General features: G+C 36.5%; 1 protein-coding gene across 7 annotated transcripts in view; it reads right to left on the bottom strand.

Moving 5' to 3' along the window:
• LOC106874645 (citron Rho-interacting kinase) overlaps positions 1–19,773 on the bottom strand; it is a 284,276-nt gene that overhangs the window by 67,431 nt on the left and 197,072 nt on the right. For 6 of the 7 annotated variants that reach the window (XM_052978350.1, XM_052978352.1, XM_052978344.1 and 3 more), the window contains 7 exons: positions 19,415–19,489; positions 17,045–17,149; positions 13,911–13,985; positions 12,667–12,792; positions 3,002–3,067; positions 2,511–2,594; positions 300–374 (listed from right to left, as the gene is read on the bottom strand). In XM_052978350.1, coding sequence (XP_052834310.1) covers positions 300–374; positions 2,511–2,594; positions 3,002–3,067; positions 12,667–12,792; positions 13,911–13,985; positions 17,045–17,149; positions 19,415–19,489 — 606 coding nt within the window. The remainder of the gene's footprint in view (positions 1–299; positions 375–2,510; positions 2,595–3,001; positions 3,068–12,666; positions 12,793–13,910; positions 13,986–17,044; positions 17,150–19,414; positions 19,490–19,773) is intronic. The other variant, XM_052978339.1, reaches the window with a different exon arrangement.

Here is a 19,773-nt window from a genome sequence, read left to right on the forward strand (position 1 = left end):
TGTGTGTGTGTGTGTAATGTTAGCAAGTCTTATCAAAAACAATTTCCCAGAATATGACAGTTTCCATTCAGATACCTGACCTTTAGCACATTTACAAAATTGAATGTAGCTGATTGTTCAATGCATGAATATATGATTGGTCAAATGGCAAACACAAACTTAACATATAGCATTGAATAAGGGAGAAGGTCAAAACCTTCAGCCTTATGGCTTCTATATTTCTACTAGTTTACATTGGTCTTTTGTCTCTTCATGAATGAACTCAGTAATCTTGGTGATAAAAATAATTAAACACTCACCTTAATCTTTGTCAGAAGCCGCTGTTCATTGTTTGCTTTCAGATTCTCCTTATCATCAAGAATGTTTTCCAGCTCCTAAGGTTTTAAGACAACAGAGCGAAAGTAAAAAAAAGTTATTCATTATACTGTCTTCCTGTATCTATGTACATACACACAGACATGGCAGTGTAGTCAAGGAGCTTGCTTCTCAACCATGTGATCTCTGGTTTAATCCCATAGTATGGTACATTACACAAGTATCTTCTACTATAGCTCTGGGTTGACCAAAACCTTGTGAGTGTGTGCATTTCCTTCACATGACATAGCATGATAGTTGTAAATGAGCATCACTGCAGCATCTCTTTCCAACCTGCTATGCAAACATTCCAGGCAATGAGGCAATTCTATCTTGTTTGGAAACAGGTGAGAGTTGGCAAAAGAAAGAGCATCCAGCAGTAGACAATGTGTCTGCCTCAATGAATGCTGCCTAACCCTTACAAACAAGGCAAAGTGGATATTAAATGATGATGATCACACACATACACTTCCATACAGAGGTCATGGTGGTAGTAAGCTGATGAAAATGAGATAACATTTTATGCCTCTCCAGTAACTTCAATTTTATTCCAGAATGAATCCGAAAACAAATGAATATTTTCCCTTGATTCATCATAGGTAAAAGTCTAATAAAAGTAATTAAAAATTAGTTGACATGTAAATCTAAGAAGATAAGTCATTATCATTAATTGGGAGGTGTTTGACCATCACTTCAACATTGGTAAGATGACCATCAAGAAAATAAAGTAAAGATGCCTGTAAGTTTTCATGTCTTTTGTCTTGGGAGTTTCTCTATTTTTTCCCATGCTAGCATGGTTTAGACCAGCACATTAGTAGATTTCAAAGTGGGTGCAACCATGCTTGGGACAATGAGATGATTTGGTATGGATGACTGGAAATGCAGTCTGTTGTGGTGACTACTTTTTGGAGTTAACCACACATACACACAGAAATATACATATAGATAGAGAGAAAGTTGCAATTTATTAATAGAACATGATTGACACTCTCCTACACATAAAGATAAATATGCTCACACACAAACAGAGATAGGTAGATGGATGGATGGATGGACAGAGAGAATAAGGGAAACATTAAAATGTCTGATGCCAAATAAGTGGCACCAAAATGGTTGTACCAAAATGCCTTGTATCACCTACCACCCAAAGGGTTGTGAGAATTATTTTCTATGGGGGAACAGAGTTGCATTTGAAATCTGAGTGATAGATGCAGTTTTTAACTGCCTTAATTTTCAAAAAGAATAGTTTTCATTTTTATTCTGTGCAAAATGCTTTGACATTCCATATTATATTGATGAAATGACTAATGTACATGTAGTCTTTTAATGGTTATCAACCTGCCAGCAGCTATTTATTGTGGGATACTTGATTTCATTGAATGGTAGCAAGGGTGTATTGAAAAAGAAAGATAGGGGTGATAGTTCAAAAATTTTTGCAGCATTGGCTTAAATGAATATTGTTCAAGTATATTTTTACAGCTGCAAGATCTTCCTGTTCTAATCCTTATCTGTTTTTTTTTTCTTTTTTGCTTTGTTTTGCAAATAAAAGAATTTTCATTCCCCTCATTTTCAAAAGTGTGGAACCAGATTGACTTGTTGATAACACTGCCCATAGTTGAGTGATTTTTTTTTGTGTTAGAGCAGGATATAAACATTCACATACATTCTAACTAACAAATTCACTCACAAAGCATTGGTCAACTCAAGGCTGTAGTAGAAGATACTTGCATAAGATACCTGTAGTGGGACCAAACACAAAACCACATGGTTGATAAGCAAACTTCTTAACCACATAGCTGTGTGTGTGTGCACATGCACAAAGAAAACATAACATTTTTTCTTTTTCAGTGAAACTGAACCTGAAACCATATGGTTATGAAAGCAAATTCAACAAATTATATTCTATTTGCCTGCTTCAACCTACTCTACTTTCAGTGACAACACTACAGCTAAATAGACTCAGGCAGTCAGGAGAATAGAATATATGGTGCCATGGAAGAAATGACAACAATACAAGGACAAATGGAAAAACTAAACAAGATTCCTTAGAAAAGGTTTAGTTTTGAAAAGAGGTAATTATGGAATAAAAACTATGGTATCTCTTGTGAGAGTATCATCTGAATAAAAATAAAAGAAGGCAAAGTTTGGTAATTGACCTTGATTTTTCGTAAATGTTGTTTTTCTCGTTCATATGACAATTCCTTCTCGTTACTCTGCTTTTCTAATTGCTTTCTCAGTTCCTGAAAAAATGACAATTGCAACTAATAGTTATAAAAAATTTCATTACTTTCCAGCAAAAATTAAAATAACAACAGTTTCTAATTTTAGCACAAGGCCAGCAATTTTGAGGGGATGGCAAGTTGATACTGTAACAACATTAATAATGATTTCAAATTTTGGCACAGGGGCAGCAATTTTAGTGAGAAGATATTAGACAATTACATCAACTCTAATGCGTGACTAGTACTTATTTTATCACTTCTGCGAGGATGAAAAGCAATGCCAATCTCTGAAGAATTTTAACTAAGAATATAAAGAGTCAGAGGATATGTCATTACATTTTGTCCAATTCATTAATGACTGTCAGCAGGCTGCCTTTGTTTCAAATTTTGACACAAGCAAATCCATCAACAGAATTAACTCTTACCTCAATTTTATTTTCAAGTTCTAATGTAACCGATTCCTCTTCTCTTGTAATTTTGTCAGTCACTGCCTGAAAATATTAACACACAAAATAGAATTAAGATTGTTTTTAACGTTATTTTTGGCTTCCAACTAAACCCTCTTTAAGACCACACATTTTCTATTAATATGAGGTGGTATCAAAAGGTTCCCAGACTAATTATGTTTAATAAGTTTAACATCATCTCTTTCGAAATAGTCACCTGCAATACACCAGTCCCAGCATTCCTGCCACTTTTGGAATCTGTCCTGGAAGACATTTTCATTAAGCTAGTCAAGGACCTTCTGCGATTTACTCTTGATCTCAACAACAGTGTTAAAATAACCTTTGAGCTGCATTTTCATCTTGGGGAAGAAATGAAAGTTCGCAGATGCTAAATCTGGCAAAAAGGGTGGGTGCGGAAGTGATACCATGTTGTTGACAAGAAACTCCCGTGTGAGATTTTGGTGACAGGGTGCACTGTTTTTGTGAAGAATCCAGATGTCGGGATTGCTTGTACAGACCCTTAAGACAGACCAACAACATCATTGATTGTCCGCTGAGGATCTTCATGCACAAGCTGATGAATTTTCTCCATATTTCCAGGGGTGATGCATGTGGCAGTCTTCCAGATTGTTCGTCGTCTTCCAGTGATGTTCTTCTGCTTTTGAAGTGCCCATTGCATACAACCCACTGCCTTGTTGCTGTAAGCTTGCTGACGCATGCTCAATGTCTCTGTAGCAGACTTCCCAAATTTAATACAAAATTTCACATTGGCTCTTTGTTTCAACTTCCTGTTCATGACAAAATTGCAGACTACAACATACACGATCACAAAGAAACAAATTTCACAACTTGCGAAGTAAACACAGTGATGTCACTTGGCAAACTGCGCCATGAAGGTCAATGCTAGCTCTCACTGTGCATGCAACTGTGTGCTACCATCTGTTGGTGTGCTCCAGTTCGAGAACTTTTTGATACCACCCCATATTTAGTAAATTAAAACAACTCAGAGTAAAGTGACTAGTATCTTTCTTTTATCTTTTACTTGTTTCAGTCATTCGACTGTGACCATGAGGGGCACAGCTTTGAAGCATTTTTAGTCAAATAAATTGGCCAAGTACTTTTTTCTAAGCCTGGCACTTATCCTATTAGTTTCTTTTACCAAACCACTAAGTTACAGAGACGAGAACACACTAACACCAGTTGTCAGGCGATGGTGGAGGACAAACACAGACATAAAGACATACACACAGATATGTGTTCTTCGAAAAGCCTGTGTTAGAATGGGGGCAGCTGATGAAGGAAAATGTTCTCTATGTGACCTGTGTGTTTTCTGTACTCTGGTTATTATTATTTTTTTTGTTTACGTTTTGTTTGCAATGTCCTGTACCCAGATATGCACCTGTATATACAGGTAGATGTAGGTATGCACATACTTGTACATATATATGCATATACTCATTTATTATTTGTTTTATATATATATATATATATATATATATATATATATATATATATATATATACAACAGGCTTTAGTTTCTGTATACTAAATCCACTCACAAGGCTTTGATTGGCCTGAGGCTACAGTAGAACACACTTGCTCAAGGTGCCATGCAGTGGGACTGAACCTGGAACCATGTGGTTGGGAAGCAAGTTTCTTACCACACAGCCCTGCCTGCACCTTTTAGACATTAAATGTCAATAACAAGTAATAGCAATTTGGTTTTAAATATGCATGTATCTTCCCAACAGCAAAACATTTGTTTCTGTCTGTCATACTTTAAACTTTTATCACCGAGTAAAAGCGATTTCCCTCAATACTACCCTGCCTTCCTCAATTGGGTCATGTTTTGCAAGTTACTTGGTGGCAATGCCCGTGCCAAGTAAAAAGCACCCAGTACACTCTATGAAATGATTGATGCTAAGAAAGGAAGCTAGCCATATAAACTATACCAGAACAGGCACTGAGGCTTGACACAGTCCTTATTTGCCAGCTCCTGTTGAACCACTCAGCCCATGTTAGCTTGGAAAGTAGATGTTAAATTATTATGATGAAAATACTGTATTTAAACCCTCACCCCAGGGTCTACATTGTTCATGGAGTCTACAGTAGTGTAAAGAGAAGGAATATTAGAAATGTTCTTCAGAGAGATATGGGGAAGAAGGAAGGAAGAGAGAGTTAAGAGGAAGGTTAATGCAAAAGTGTGTTTTGAATGTTCTATACTGCTGATTTCGGTTTCAGATATTCCATAGGTACAATTTCAATATTTCAGAATCATGAATTGACAACATAAGCCTACTTCAGTAAGAAGTGGGTGGGGGGATATTAAAAGTTAAAAGATGGTGATGATAATGGTAAATTTTCCTTGTGAATAAATTCAATTTGTAACATATTTCACTCAAAACAGTCTCACATGCTGGAGGAAGAGGAAGAAGGGGAAAAAAGAAGAGGCGGAGTAAGAAGAAAGGGAAGAAAAGGAAGAAAACTATGTAGCAAAATTCAGACAACACAGTAAACCAAAATCTATTTCAGTCACAGTATAGAAGCCAATACTGCTTACAGATGTTAATATAAGTCAGAGTCAATTGGAAAATAAGAAAGAAAACACCCCCGTAAAAAATTTTAAAAAAAACAAAAAAAACCTGTCACTTATCAATGTTCTTTGCTATCGTATTTTTAACACTTAACCTACCAGCATTCTAAAGTAGAATTCAAACAAAAGGAAAAAAAGAAGAACACAAACTAAAAATTTGCCATAGCTTTAAAATTATTGGCCAAAGACTTAGTGAATGATGCTGTCATGTCATCATTTTTAAAAAACCAAGTTGAAAAACCATTCCACATCAATGAAGATCAAAGCAGCAAATTTTGTGAGTTGTTTGGATTGTCAGTAATTATTATTTTAGGGTTCAACTTCTCTTGCAAGTGTTGTTTCATCTAATTTAGTAGAAATCATAGACCATATAAATGATATATATATATACAAGCAAATACACTTTCTCAATACTGAAGTATGTATGTAGCAATGGAGGAAAGTATGTAGACTTATATGGAATAAACACTTTTTAATATAAAGTATATTGAGAGAGATTCCAACATTTGTATGATATTGGAATATAGTTGGTGTCTTCTTAACTACTTAACTATGACATGAAAGTACTTAGTTTTCAACAAAGTAGACTGACTAAAATACAATAATATTTTTGACCTGAAGTACCACTAATCTAGTAATATTGGAACTCATGATCATCTAATGCAGTGGTTCCCAAGCAGTGGTTTGCAGATCCTTGGTGGTCTGCAAAGGTAGTACTGGGGGTCTGTGGACATAGGAAAATTCATTTAAATAAAAGGGATCCTTGGTGATGAAAAGGTTGGGAACCACTGATCTATACATAAGGAAAAGTAACAAATTTATAAACCAAGAAATGAAATGGAAACCCTGCTGGTAATAATACTTTTCTCTAAACTCATGGATTATTTTCCATCTTGTATTTGAGAAGGGAAATCTTTCCCAAAATATAATACACGCATCATTAAACAACTTATCAATTAAATACAATGTATTGTCTTTATTTTTAATTATTGGTATCACCTTATACATGTTGCCTAATTCTCACCTGCATAGCTTAGCCCCCCCCCCCCCAATATCATTTACAAGAAATCATCATCATCATCATTTAATGTCCACTTTCTATGCTGGCATGGGCTGGTGGCACTGGTATCGGCCACGCTTGAATGGTGCTTTTTATGTGCCACTGGCATTGGCCACAACAATGATTTCACTTGACTCAACAGGTCTTCTCAAGCACAGCATATTGCCTGATAATTGAAGGGTAGTTTAAATGGGCCAGTTATGTGACACTGGTATTGGCCACAGCTACGATCTCACTTGGCTTGCCAGGTCTTCTCAAGCACAGCATATCTCCAAAGGTCTTGGTTGCTTGTCATTGCCTCTGTAAGGCCCAATGTTTGAAGGTCGTGCTTCCCCACCTCATCCCAGCACTTTCTGGGTCTACCTCTTCCACAGGTTCCCTCCACTGTCAGGGTGGGACTTCTTCACACAGCTGTCCTCATCCATACACAACACATGACCATACCAGTGCAGTTGTCTCTCTTGCACACCACATCTGATGCTTCTTATGTCCAACTTTTCTCTCAAGGCGCTTGCACTCTGTCGTGTGTGTACACTGACATTACACATCCAGCGGAGCATACTAGCTTCATTTCTTTACAAGAAATATGTACCATTAATCAAGATAAAAGAGAGATTAGTCTCAGAAAAGTGTGTAACGTGATTAAAGTTATGAAACTAGATGTCATTTCCAAGTTGTTAACAGAAGAAATCAGTTATTCAAGGCTAAGTAAAAGGGTCATGGTATCTCTGAATAATTGCAAAATTTAAATGAATGTAATAGACATTAAATGTTTGAAGCACAGTGATAAAGTTGTAAAAAAGTAGGGAGGGGGGAACAACAAAAATGAAGGGGAAAAAAGGCATTGGAGGGGATGATGCATACTTTGTACAGATAAATTTTTTGCAAATTATAGTGTGGCTTACAATGCGTTGCTTAACCATAATTTTTAATTGAACTGAATTAAGCTTTGTACGTATTTGACTAAACTTGCATATCAGGAAATTTATAAGTTCAATTACAATTTTTTTTTTTTAAGTATCACCATTATATGTATTTATACTCTGGTGGAATTAAGAAATCAACTCATAAATAAACGGAAACCTTGAATCCATCACTGTACATACACACACACAGTCGCATATCTAATCCATGTATGCATTTATGTATGTTTGAAGAAAATCAAACCAAATTTTCATCATTTTGAACCACTCAACCAATGAGTATTTCTGCCAAATTTAGTGAAAATCTGTTCAGCCATTTTCCAGTAATTTTGCAAACACACAAAGATGAGTGATTACAATATCTTGCTTTCGCTTATGCGCAGAGGGTAAAAAAATTTTCCCCTAGGTACAGGAATGGTTGGGTATTTAAAAAGCCCTCTTCACAACCAATAGGTTGTGTAACACTTTGGGTCTTCTTCAATATCCTCAGATCAAACACACTGCATGAGTGAACTTGATATAAGGAAACTGTGTGGAAGCCTTCTGCATGTGTATGTGCATATATATGCATGTATCTATCTACATTCACACAATTTTTACATGGAAAAGGTTGACTGTGCTTTGAACTTTTGGCTTGTTTACCTTCACTGTAAGTATGTACTATACTAAGAAGCAGTGACTAATCCTTCAGTTTTTATGTTAAATAGTTTTTATAAATAACTTGACATATAACAAACATTAATACAGATACACACACTTATGATTTTTTTCTCACTACTTAACTTGTGTTTGTTTATGTGCCTATAACTTAGCAGTTTGGCAAAAAGAGACCAACAAAATAAGTACCAGACTTAAAAACAAGTACTAGAGTCAGTTTGACTGAGTAAACCCTTCAAAGACGGCACACCAGTATAGCCACAATCTAATGACTGAAGCAGGTAAAAGAATCAGTCCTGCCTCCCATACAATATGTTCTATAGTACATACACATATGTAACATAGAGGACAAATAGAAGTACCTAAAGGACAACTCACTGAGAGCCACAGACCAAATCTGTAGTTGGTGCAAAGTACCCCACCAGACCTACAGTGACATGGTGGTGGAACAGTGTAGTAGACAGAGCAATAAAAGTAATGAAACAGGCATTGAAGAGAACTATACCAGGTAGCTACAGGAGAAGCTAGATAATAAGTGTATTTAGCCAGGGGAGAAGCAGAAAGGAAGAAGTTTGCCAATGTTCTGCTGAGTGAGGACCAGAGGCTTGAGATGTTCTGGATAGCAAGACACTGTGTCAGAGAAAGTTGTGATGATGTAGGAGAGAATTGTATTTGGATGGATGACAACACACTTGCACAGTGATTCTGCTAAACAAAAAAAAAAAGAGGCATGGAAAAGTTGCTATGAAAGACTGCTAAATGTGTAGAATGCATGGGAGATGGAGAGTCTTCCAAATGTGGACTAAACAGAAAGGCTAGCTATCTGATTTGACATGGTAGTAAAGCAATTAAGGATAGAGCAGCTGCAAGAGAAGCACTTAGCAAAATATAAACTGCTGTACTTGGCATTTTTCAACATGGAGAAAACCATTGACAGAGTTCCCCACTCACTTGTTTGGTGGTTGATGCATTGGTGAGAACTGTCCAAGTCATGTACAAGGAGTAAGGTGAACATTAGCAATGAATCTAGTAAGCAGGAAAGAGTTTACTCATGATTGGTTCTCAGTAGAACCTTGTCTACCATAGTCCTCCAGGCCATAACAGAGGAATTTAAGACTCATTGCTCTTAGGAACTCCTCTATGTTGATGACCTTGTTCTTATAGCTGTATCTCTACTAGAGTTAGAGAAGTTTTATGTATGGAAGCAAGGACTGAAATCCAAGGACAAAGTACAAGTAAGGAGGAAAGCAGACAAATTACTAATCCTTTCGGGGAAATGGCCCTGTTTGATATGTAGAGAAGGTGTAAGTAGAAATTGCATTTGGTGTATTCAGTGCAAGCTATGGACACATAAGAGGTGCAGTAGAATCACAGGAAGGTTAACAGAGAAAGTAGTCTTTGCATGTGGTAGATGTGCAGGTACAATAAACACTAGCAATGTACAAGAAATAGATTTCATCAAATGCCTGGGGGTATCCTTGGAGGTAGTAGATAGTTTTTATTGCCTAGGTGACCAAATTAGCTGTGATGGAAGTTGCTCTGAAAGCATAGTTACTAGAATAAGAACCAGCTGGACAAAGTTCAGAGTGCATATACAACAAAATGTAAATGTTATGAGAGAAAAAGTTGGGTATAAGAGGCATCAGTTGTCATGTGCAAGAGAGAAGACTGTGCTGGTATGGTCACCTGATGTGTATGGATGAGGAAATCTGCATAAAGTGCTGATCTCTAAATGTAGAGGGAACCTTTGGAAGAGCAAGAACCAGGAAGACGTGGGATGAAGTGGTAAGAAGTGATCTTTAGATGTAGAGCCTCACAGAAGAAATGACAAGAGACTGAGACAATTGGTGATTTGCTATGCTTGAGAAGACCCCACACAGCTCAGTAAAATCCATCCCCATACCCCATTTTCCCCACAACTCACCTATGCTCACCCTGCTATTTCCCACTCCCCTTTATTCTTCCTCATGTATCTAACTGCACACAATATGTCCTGGTTAAATCCCTTTTCCACACCATAACTGCTTAATACCTCTTCTCTCTACCGGTGCCCACTCATTATATTTAGGTCCCACTCTCCTTTTGAAATCTTGTGAACCCACCCACTACTTACACTCTCCAACCCCTGTTCCACTTTACTATACACACCACCCTGTAACTTGGGAGTACAGCTCCTTCCCACTCCTTGTCACATCTTCACAGTCTTATTCTCTCTCTCTCCATCTGAAGTAACCAAGTTTCTCTTATATGCAAAACACCTTTCCTGTCTCTCAATACTACTCCCCTCAGTCAAGGAGTCTTGTCCTGCAAGCTAAGTGGTGGCTGCTGGTGTCACATAAAAAGCACCCAATACACTCTGTAAAGTGGTTGGCATTAGGAAGGGCATCCAGCCGTAGCAACCATGCAGAGCTGGTGTAGTCTTCTGACTTGCCAGTTCCTGACAAACCATCCTACCCTTGCCAGAATGGAAAATAAATGTTAAATAATGAGGATGATGATATATATAATGGGAAAATTTATGTCTACCTCATAACATATCAACTCATTTTATACAACTCACATGTCTTAAAAGCAGTTTGACTATTTCATTCTCTCAAATTTGACTTATAATGAAGTTATAACTTCATTACATATATATATCTCCTGTAAGACATTATATTTTTAACTTTTAATGGTGCTTAAATTCAATTCCATAAATGAGACTATATAGCAAAGAAGTGTGCTATGTATATGTAGGCAAGTCTGAGTGCTGTTCCCATATCTCCTCACAAGCAATTGCTGCTTAAATATAATTATGTTACCATTGAAAACAAAATAAAAATACACTTAGTTTGATTCTTCAGTCTATGTTTCAAGACCAACTTCAATACCTTCTCAGCTATAAAGTCATGTACATACACACATACTTGGAAATATTTTTCAAAACATAAAACTACATTTTTTTCTATCTTTTTAAAAAAAATCTATTAGTGAGGTAGGAAGGCAATGCTCATGACACTTTACAAGGCCTTCAAGACTGGTGGGAAGGAGGGAGCAAAACATCAAATCAAGGACCTCACCTGAATTCTTGGAGCAGAACAGAGTTGATTCAACTAAAGACACTCAAGGTGGCATGGGGTGGTGCTAAACTGGATGAGGGATTAAGTATACTGATCATGAAGATTATGGCAAGATTTGAACTTGGAATACCAAATCAAATACCAAAGGCATCAAGTTTAACATTCTTAGAATTTCAACAATCCCCCACCCTGGATTAGTGTCATTTTTTTTTTAAAAATTAACCCTGAAAGTAGGAAAAGCAAAATTGTCCATGGTAGGATTTGAACTCAGAACACAAAGGTTCAGAATAAATACAGTTAGGTATTCTTGTTCAATGCTCTGATAACTCTGCCAAAGCATTTCACAACAATATAGATTTCCTGTACAGTGAGAAGGTATATTTACAAGTGTGGTAGGAATCTTGTAGGACTTGTAAGTGGTGAAACTAATTTTTCGTATGTCCATATGAATCACAAGAGCCTCGTTATTCTATGTAAATGTAATCTTGTATTTCAGCTGCTGTCGCCACCACTGCACAAACAGATGCTGCAGTCAAGCATAAATAACTGCAATTTTTCCAATGATTATATTACCCAATATATTCACTACAGTCATAGATCAGAGGGAATCTTTTCCTACATATTACATACATGTGAGTGTGTAGGGGGTGACTTAATTATGTCTCTTTACATACACTTATACATCTTAAAGCAGACTAGCTATTGTTCCCCTCAATTTCACTTCTATAATGAAGTTTTAGCTTCAATAAATATATTTTTTAGCTAAAGTTTTTTCGTATTTTGCTCCATTGTCATAAATGTGAAGAATGTGTGAGAGTAACTTTGCCAATCATCAACATTTTAATGTGCACTTTTCCATGCTTGCATGGGTCAGATAGAGTTTATTGAGGCAGATTTGTGAGTGGATGCCTTCCCCGTTACCAGCCCTCACCAAACAAAGTGATATTTCCCTATGGTTAGGCATGTTTTTTCACAGAATATTGGAAATGAATGCCACTGCTTATATGACAGTGATGTGACACAAGCATACACACACACACACACACATATGATAAATTTCTTTCAGTTTCTGTCTACCAAATCCACTAACAAAGCTTTGGTCGGCTCAGAGCTATCAGAGAAGACACTTTCCGAAGGTGCTGCTAACAATAGATAGATAGCTAGATATGTGCGTATGTATTTAGATACATGTTTGTTTCATTGTTTGCTTTTGTGTGTGTAATGAAAGAGAAGTGGAGAGATTTCTTGACAGATGTACTTAAATTGAACAAAGCTCTTCCTTCATCTCTATATGTTCAAACCATAAAAAAATCAGGAAACCAGCAGAAGATAGAAATATTACATTGCATTACCTGCAACTGGTTACGCAGCTGCTTCACTTCTTCTTGGTAGGTATTCACCTGTTGGAGTAAACTCAACTTCAGTTCAGCATTGGATTTTTCTTTAGTTCTTAGTTTATTCGATTCATCTTCCAAAACCTACCAAAACCAAATGCAAACATTATAAGAAACAAAGACCACTTTTAAATCCTTCTCTCAACCCAAAAAACCAGCAAGTCATTAATTAACTGACAAAAGAGATGACAGTTTGTATCTTGTCTCAAAAGAGAAAGCCACTGGGGTCTCTAGAATTAACAGCCAAATTTCCGCAAATCATGCAACTGATGTGATGCACACTAGCATAGGAGTGGGTGTGAAGCTAAGAAGTTTACTTCCCAAACACATGGCTTTGGGTCCAATTTCCCTGTGTGTCACCTTGAGCAAGTATCTTCTATTATAACTCCAGGCCAACCAAAGCCTTGTGAGTGAATTTGGTAGATAGAAACTAACAAGGCGCCATTGATTATATATTATCAGCATCATCATTTTGATGTCCACTTTTCCATGCTTGAATGGATAATGTATAACAGGCAGATGTTGGATGTCCTCCCTGACACCAAACCTTATGTTTCCAAGTAAGGTACTATTTCCTGCTTGGCCACACATGTTCTTACAGAATATTGGAAATGAATGATGCTGCTTGTATGACTGTGATTGATACTCATTAACAACTATTGTGTGATGTCAAGGCAAGGAGAGACACACACACAACAGGCTTCTTTCAGTTTTCTTCCTCTAAATCCACTCACAAGGCTTTCAATTTTGATACTCATGCTTCTATCAAAGAAAGGCTGTATTTTCATGTAGTCTCAATCTACTGTTAACACCTTTTGTTTACACACCACACAGTTCACAGCTAGAGAGAGAGAGAGACAGAGAGAGAGACAGAGAGAGAGAGAGAGAGATAGACAGAGAGAGAGAGAAAGACGATGATGATGGAGTGTTGAAGTGGATATATGATGAGAATGGATGCTGGAATTCTGAGAATAAAAATTCTGTTAGCCAACACTTTACTGCTATTTCAGTAACATTCTAGGAAAAATCTTCCTAGAGTAAGGTAATTAGTGTAGATCTTAAGAAGCTATAAAGATGTAAGCATAAAGATAAATCAAGAGCTGGTTTGTAGATTTACATAAGCCCATGAATGCATGTAAAAGCTTAATCCAATACAGATGATTATCATAAGTATGATTTATTAAACCAGTGAAAATACGGACCTTTATTTTTAATTCCAGATCTTCAGAAATTCTCTTCCAAGTCATTTCTTGATTATCAGCTTTTTCTAATAATTCCTAAAATGTGAAAGGAAAAGAATAGTTAATGTATTTCCATTTTCCATTCAGATTTTCCAAAGTCATTCCCATGTAGTTTGAGAAAAGAGCAATAAAAATTATTTGATGACAAGTTCAGGCCAGAAAATTCATCCAGAGATTCAGATCTTGATGCAAGTATAATAGTGTTTTATTCTAATAAACTACATTTACACAATCAGAAATGGCTTCTACAAAGAAGTTCAATCTGTAATGGCAATGTCACGGGCAGATCCTCCTCAAAGTCAACCAGGCCGGATTTATTCTAACCCTAACTATAATCCACAATAATCCACACATTAAATCTAGAATGTTGATCAATTAACTGAAATTGAGTTTTACTTCATAGTTGGCTGTTGGGTAGCCCCTAGTTGGTTTTTAACAGAAGTTTTAACATCTACATCAGTAGAAGGTTACTATTTCATAAGTGTTCTAGTTATACTCTGTCCATGTTTAGCATATTGTATAAGTTTCATCCTTGTAAGAATGAGAGGGAGAATAGAAGATAGAGTGGCCATTTTATGTGAGGTGCTGAGAGAAGTTAAAGTATGATGGGAGGAACAGATTTATTGTGAGGGAGTGGTAGTGAACAGTAACACAAAAGACAGCATTGATGGTGATGGGGGGGGGGGAATAATGGAAGAGACAGGATCAAGGGGAACGGAAACAGAAGTACGAGGGGATAGCGAGGAAGAGAAAAAGAGAGTGGTATGGATAATAAGGTGGGTTGAGTGGGGGGACCTCATGTTGTCCCACATTGTATATATATGTATACACACACACACACACATATATATACACATGAAAACTCAGAGGATAATAAAAAGACCACATTTTCCATCTATCTTTTATTTGATTCAGTCACTGGACTGCAGTCAAGCTGGAGCACTGCCTTGTACTTATTCTACTGGACTCTTTTGCTGAACCACTAGATACGTGCATGTAAATAAACCAATACCAGTTGTCAAATGGTGGTGGTGGAGGACAAACACAGACACAAAGACACACACACACATATATATATATTACACACACACACATATATATTACACACACACATACATATATTACACACACACACACACATACATATATTACACACACACACACACATATTACACACACACACACACACACATATATTACACACACACACACACACATATATTACACACACACACACACACACATATATATATTACACACACACACATATATTACACACACACACACATATATATATTACACACACACACATATATTACACACACACACACATATATATTACACACACACACACACATATTACACACACACACACACACACACACACACATTACACACACACACACACACTAAACTTCCACAGAGTTTCTGTCTACCAAATTCATCCATGAGGGATTGGTCAACCTGTGGCGATAGTAAAAAGCACTTGCCCAAGATGCCACACAGTAGAACTGAAAGTGAAACTATGGAATTACAAATCACGCTTCTTATCCACATAGCTATGCCTTCGCCTATAAGAGTACATATGTCTGCAGAGGGATTTGAACCTGTGATCCTCAGATCACTATTGGATTAGTCTTAAAAGGCTAAATATTCATTTATTCTTTTATTTGTTTCAGTCATTTGACCATGGCCATGCTGGAGCACCATCTTCAAGGATTTTAGTCAAACAAATTGACCCCAGAACTTATTGTTTCAGCCTAGTACTTATTCTATTGGTCTCTTTTGCTGAACTGCTAAGTTGCAGGGATGTAAACACACCAACACTGGTTATCAAATGCTGATGGGGGACAAATACAAAAGGCTTCTTTCAGTTTCCATCTACCAAATCCACTCACAGGGCTTTGGTTTGTCTGAGGCAATAGAAGAAGACACTTGCTCAAAGTATCATGCAGTGGGACTGAACCCAGAACCATGTGGTTGGGAAGCAAGCTTCTTACCACACAGCCACACCTGTACCTTTCTGACTAATATTAATTCTAATAAATCTAAACTGAAATTTGACAGCACAATTACATTTACTTTTTATTATGTTTTGACATTTGAAAAGGAACAATAGTAAAACAAGACCATTTATGTTGTAATAAAGGATGATAAAAATAATGTGGATAACAATGAAACTAGGTTAAAAGCTTCATAGTTGCCTAATTAGGAGCAATAACATTTCTGAGCATCACATAGGAAGAGGTGTGGCTGTGTGGATAAGAAGCTGGTTTCCAGACCATGTCATCTCAGGTTCAATCCCTTAGTGTGCACTCAGGGCAAGTATCTTCTACTATAAAGCCAAACTGGTCAAAACCTTATGAGTGGATTTGAAAGATGCTAACTGGAAGAGCTTAGTCGTGTGTGTGTGTGTGGATGGATTTGTGTGAGTGTGACATCCAGAAAAGGATGGTCTTTGTCATACAGGTGATGTTCAGCTCTAGTCTTCTGTGAAAAATATATCTGACCAAAGGGGATATATTATCTTGCCTACAAATAGGTGAGAGTTGGTGACAAGCAGCAGGGCGTCTAGCTGTAGAAAACTTATCTCCTTTAACAAATTGCGAGAAAAGTGGATGTTAAAATGACAACAATGATGATGATGATGAGAGGAAAACCAGAAAAGGATAATCTTGGAGGAAGCCTGAATCTTGTATAGCAATCTTTGATAGGATGAGAAAGAGAATTTAGAACGGTAAGAAGAGTTTTCTCTAAATATCAGATATATATGTAGGGTCTGGTCTTGCCAGTCACTTAGAGACCACAGTAATGCCAACACTAAAAAGCACCCAGTACACGCTGTAAAATGGTTGGCATTAGGAAGAACATCCTGTTGTAGAAACCATGTCAAAGCAGACATTGGAGTTTAATGCAGTCCTCTGACTCACCATCTGTTGAACAACCCAACTCATGCCACTATAGAAATTGGATGATGAGACTCATGAAACTAATGTGGAAGAAATTCAACAACTGACCATTAGACTGGTCAAGTGTTGAATTCTTACACATAAATATAATAAATATATAGAAGGAATAGCACAATGAAAATATACCTTTATTAATTTATCCTGGTGTGCAATAGTTTTCTGGTTCTCAGCCAATTCATCCTTCAGTGACTCAGTTGAATCAGATAACCATTTGTCATTTGTCATCTGCTTCTAGAAACACAAAAATAGTTGAGCCAAAGGAATAATTTGCATACATCTCATTCACACAAACATACATATATGCACACATGCTGCACAGGTTAAATCAACATGGTTTTTAGTAGGATGGCAATTACAGTGACTAAATGCTCTTCCCAATAGTAAAAATGAAGGTTTTTACAATTGCATAGCCCTTTTTTTTTTAAATAAAAATAAACCAAAAAACAAAACATTGTAGAGATTGTCCTTCAATAGAAGATAATTTTTACTGTACATTCTCAATCAAAATTTACTGTCAATTTGTTTTCTTGTTTGACAACACAACCAAGTTGCTTTGTTAGCAGTAAGCAGTTTTTATGCTTCTGATAAAACACACTTAACACACATATAAAAAAGTAAAAAAAAAAAAATGTGTGGCATTAAATTCTCTGTGACATAAAATATATGAATAGCTGCTATATAAATTTCTATACCCAATATTAAAAGAAATTAATATAGTCATTTTTACTTTCATAGAAGGCTTGGGAAACAACTTTCAGTAAATTCAGATGCAAAGTTATCTTCTAATTTCCTACCATTACTAAACTTAAAAGTGCTCTTCTCTACTTTTTTTTGTGGTTCACTGCTAGTTTAACAGTTTCGTATAAGCAGAGTGATCTGAAATGTTTGGAGCCACTTAAATATTCCAACAGTTTTTCACATAAATGCTCTATACATATATGTATATATACTTTTTGGTTTTGTTTTGTGTTCTTTGAACATGATGTTTTTATAGTTATATACATAGCCTAATGACAAAACATCAGAGCTAAGGTAGTGAGATTTGCTTTCAGCAAATGCAAATATCATTCGACAGCCTGCTGCTGAGAAAACAACAACAAAGTGATGTTTAAAAATAGCTGCTGTCCTCTTTTGATTAATATTTCTTTAAAAAAAATACTAACAATCAAAAGGAGATGCTAAGGCTATAGAAGTATGGTGGGTGTGAATTCACGATGCTAAATTTTTAACCACAAACACATGGGTTTAAACATTGATATTATCTCTAATGGAAGGGTGAGCTTGTCTGTATTGGTATTCTAAGAACTAGAAAGTTATTGAATCAGTTCAAGCCATTAGGCAAAAGTTGAAGTCCCAGTTGACTCAAGAAGGCTCGTCCTCCACAGCAGAAGTGTTAAAGACATTTCCTTGGTGAAGAGGATTGGCCTGCAAGAGTCCTGTGCCAGTGACATGTAAAAAGCACTTATGTTGGTGCCACATAAAAGCACCCGTGCCAGTGCCATGTTAAAAGCACCTAGCACACACTGTAAAGTGGTTGGCATTAGGAAAGACATCCAGCTCTAGAAACCAAGCCAAATCAGCAGCTTGCCAGCTCTGGTCAAACCGTCCAGCCCATGCCAGCATGGAAAACTGGTATTAAAAGATGATGATGATGATATATGGTCCAAATATTCTGCTTTATGTTCAAAACCAGCCAGACCTGGCCTCTCATACCTACCCTACAATTGATGTTCCAAGTATCAGAAATTTATAGAATCAGTTCAAGCCAATAGGTGAAACTCGAAGTCCCAGTCCACTTGAATTTTACAATGAAATCAAATCTATATACCAGACCATTTTGCTTTCATGACTACTTTGGTGATTAATGAAGAGAAATCATGTCTTCATTCAGGAAGCAAGTCCAAGATACTGCAATCAATTCAACAAGTTTCTTATTTCTTATTTTATGAGCCTTTCTGTTGTGGAATAAAATTTTATAAGACAGGTACTACTACTACTGGTTTTCTAGCAAGTGATGATCTAGCAATTGTTTTAATCTGGACATAATTATGTGAAAACACTTAAATGTTTTGTGACCATTATTAATAACATTTCCACTTCCAAGTCTTCATGGCATCCATCTGTTTATTCATTAGTAACCTGTCATGAAGACAGAATACTCTCACTACATCTGACTATAATAATAATATGAATATAATATAAAGCTAAATCTAACACCATGTGCTATATGTTATATACATATATATATGATGAGCTGCTTTCAATTTTTATCTACAAAATCGACTTACAAGGCCTTGGTCAGCCCAGGACTGTAGAAGACACTTACCCAAGATATCATGTGGGATTGAACTGAAAACCATGTGGTTGGGAAGCAAACTTCTCAACTGCATAGCCATGCCTGGACACACACACACACACACACACGCACACACTCCAGACAGTTTGGTATATATTTCCAATGTATATAAAAATAAATCAATAACATTTGCAGCTTACTTTCAGCTGTTCATCAAGCTTTTTCTCCAAATGTATCCTCAGTTTATTCTCATCTTCATATTTCTTGCTCATGTCCTATAATGAAAAACAAAATAATAAAGATTTATTGAGAAGACACCACTGATCTCACAAGTAGCTTTCACTGCCATCATAAGTTGCTAATCCTGGTTTAATTTAAAACTTTCTGTTTGCATTAGTCCCTTCCCCTCCAAACCTTTTCTCTTTCTAAATCACAACCACCTTTATTATGATCTGATCAAATTTCATATCCTTTGCTTGTGACATGACATTGGTTTCATAAAATAGCATTTGGTTTTTGAGAGAGAGAGAGAGAGAGAGAGAGAGAGAGAGAGAGAGAG

This window comes from Octopus bimaculoides, chromosome 2 (assembly GCF_001194135.2).
Source record: "Octopus bimaculoides isolate UCB-OBI-ISO-001 chromosome 2, ASM119413v2, whole genome shotgun sequence".
In the NCBI taxonomy this organism is placed as follows: domain Eukaryota; kingdom Metazoa; phylum Mollusca; class Cephalopoda; order Octopoda; family Octopodidae; genus Octopus; species Octopus bimaculoides.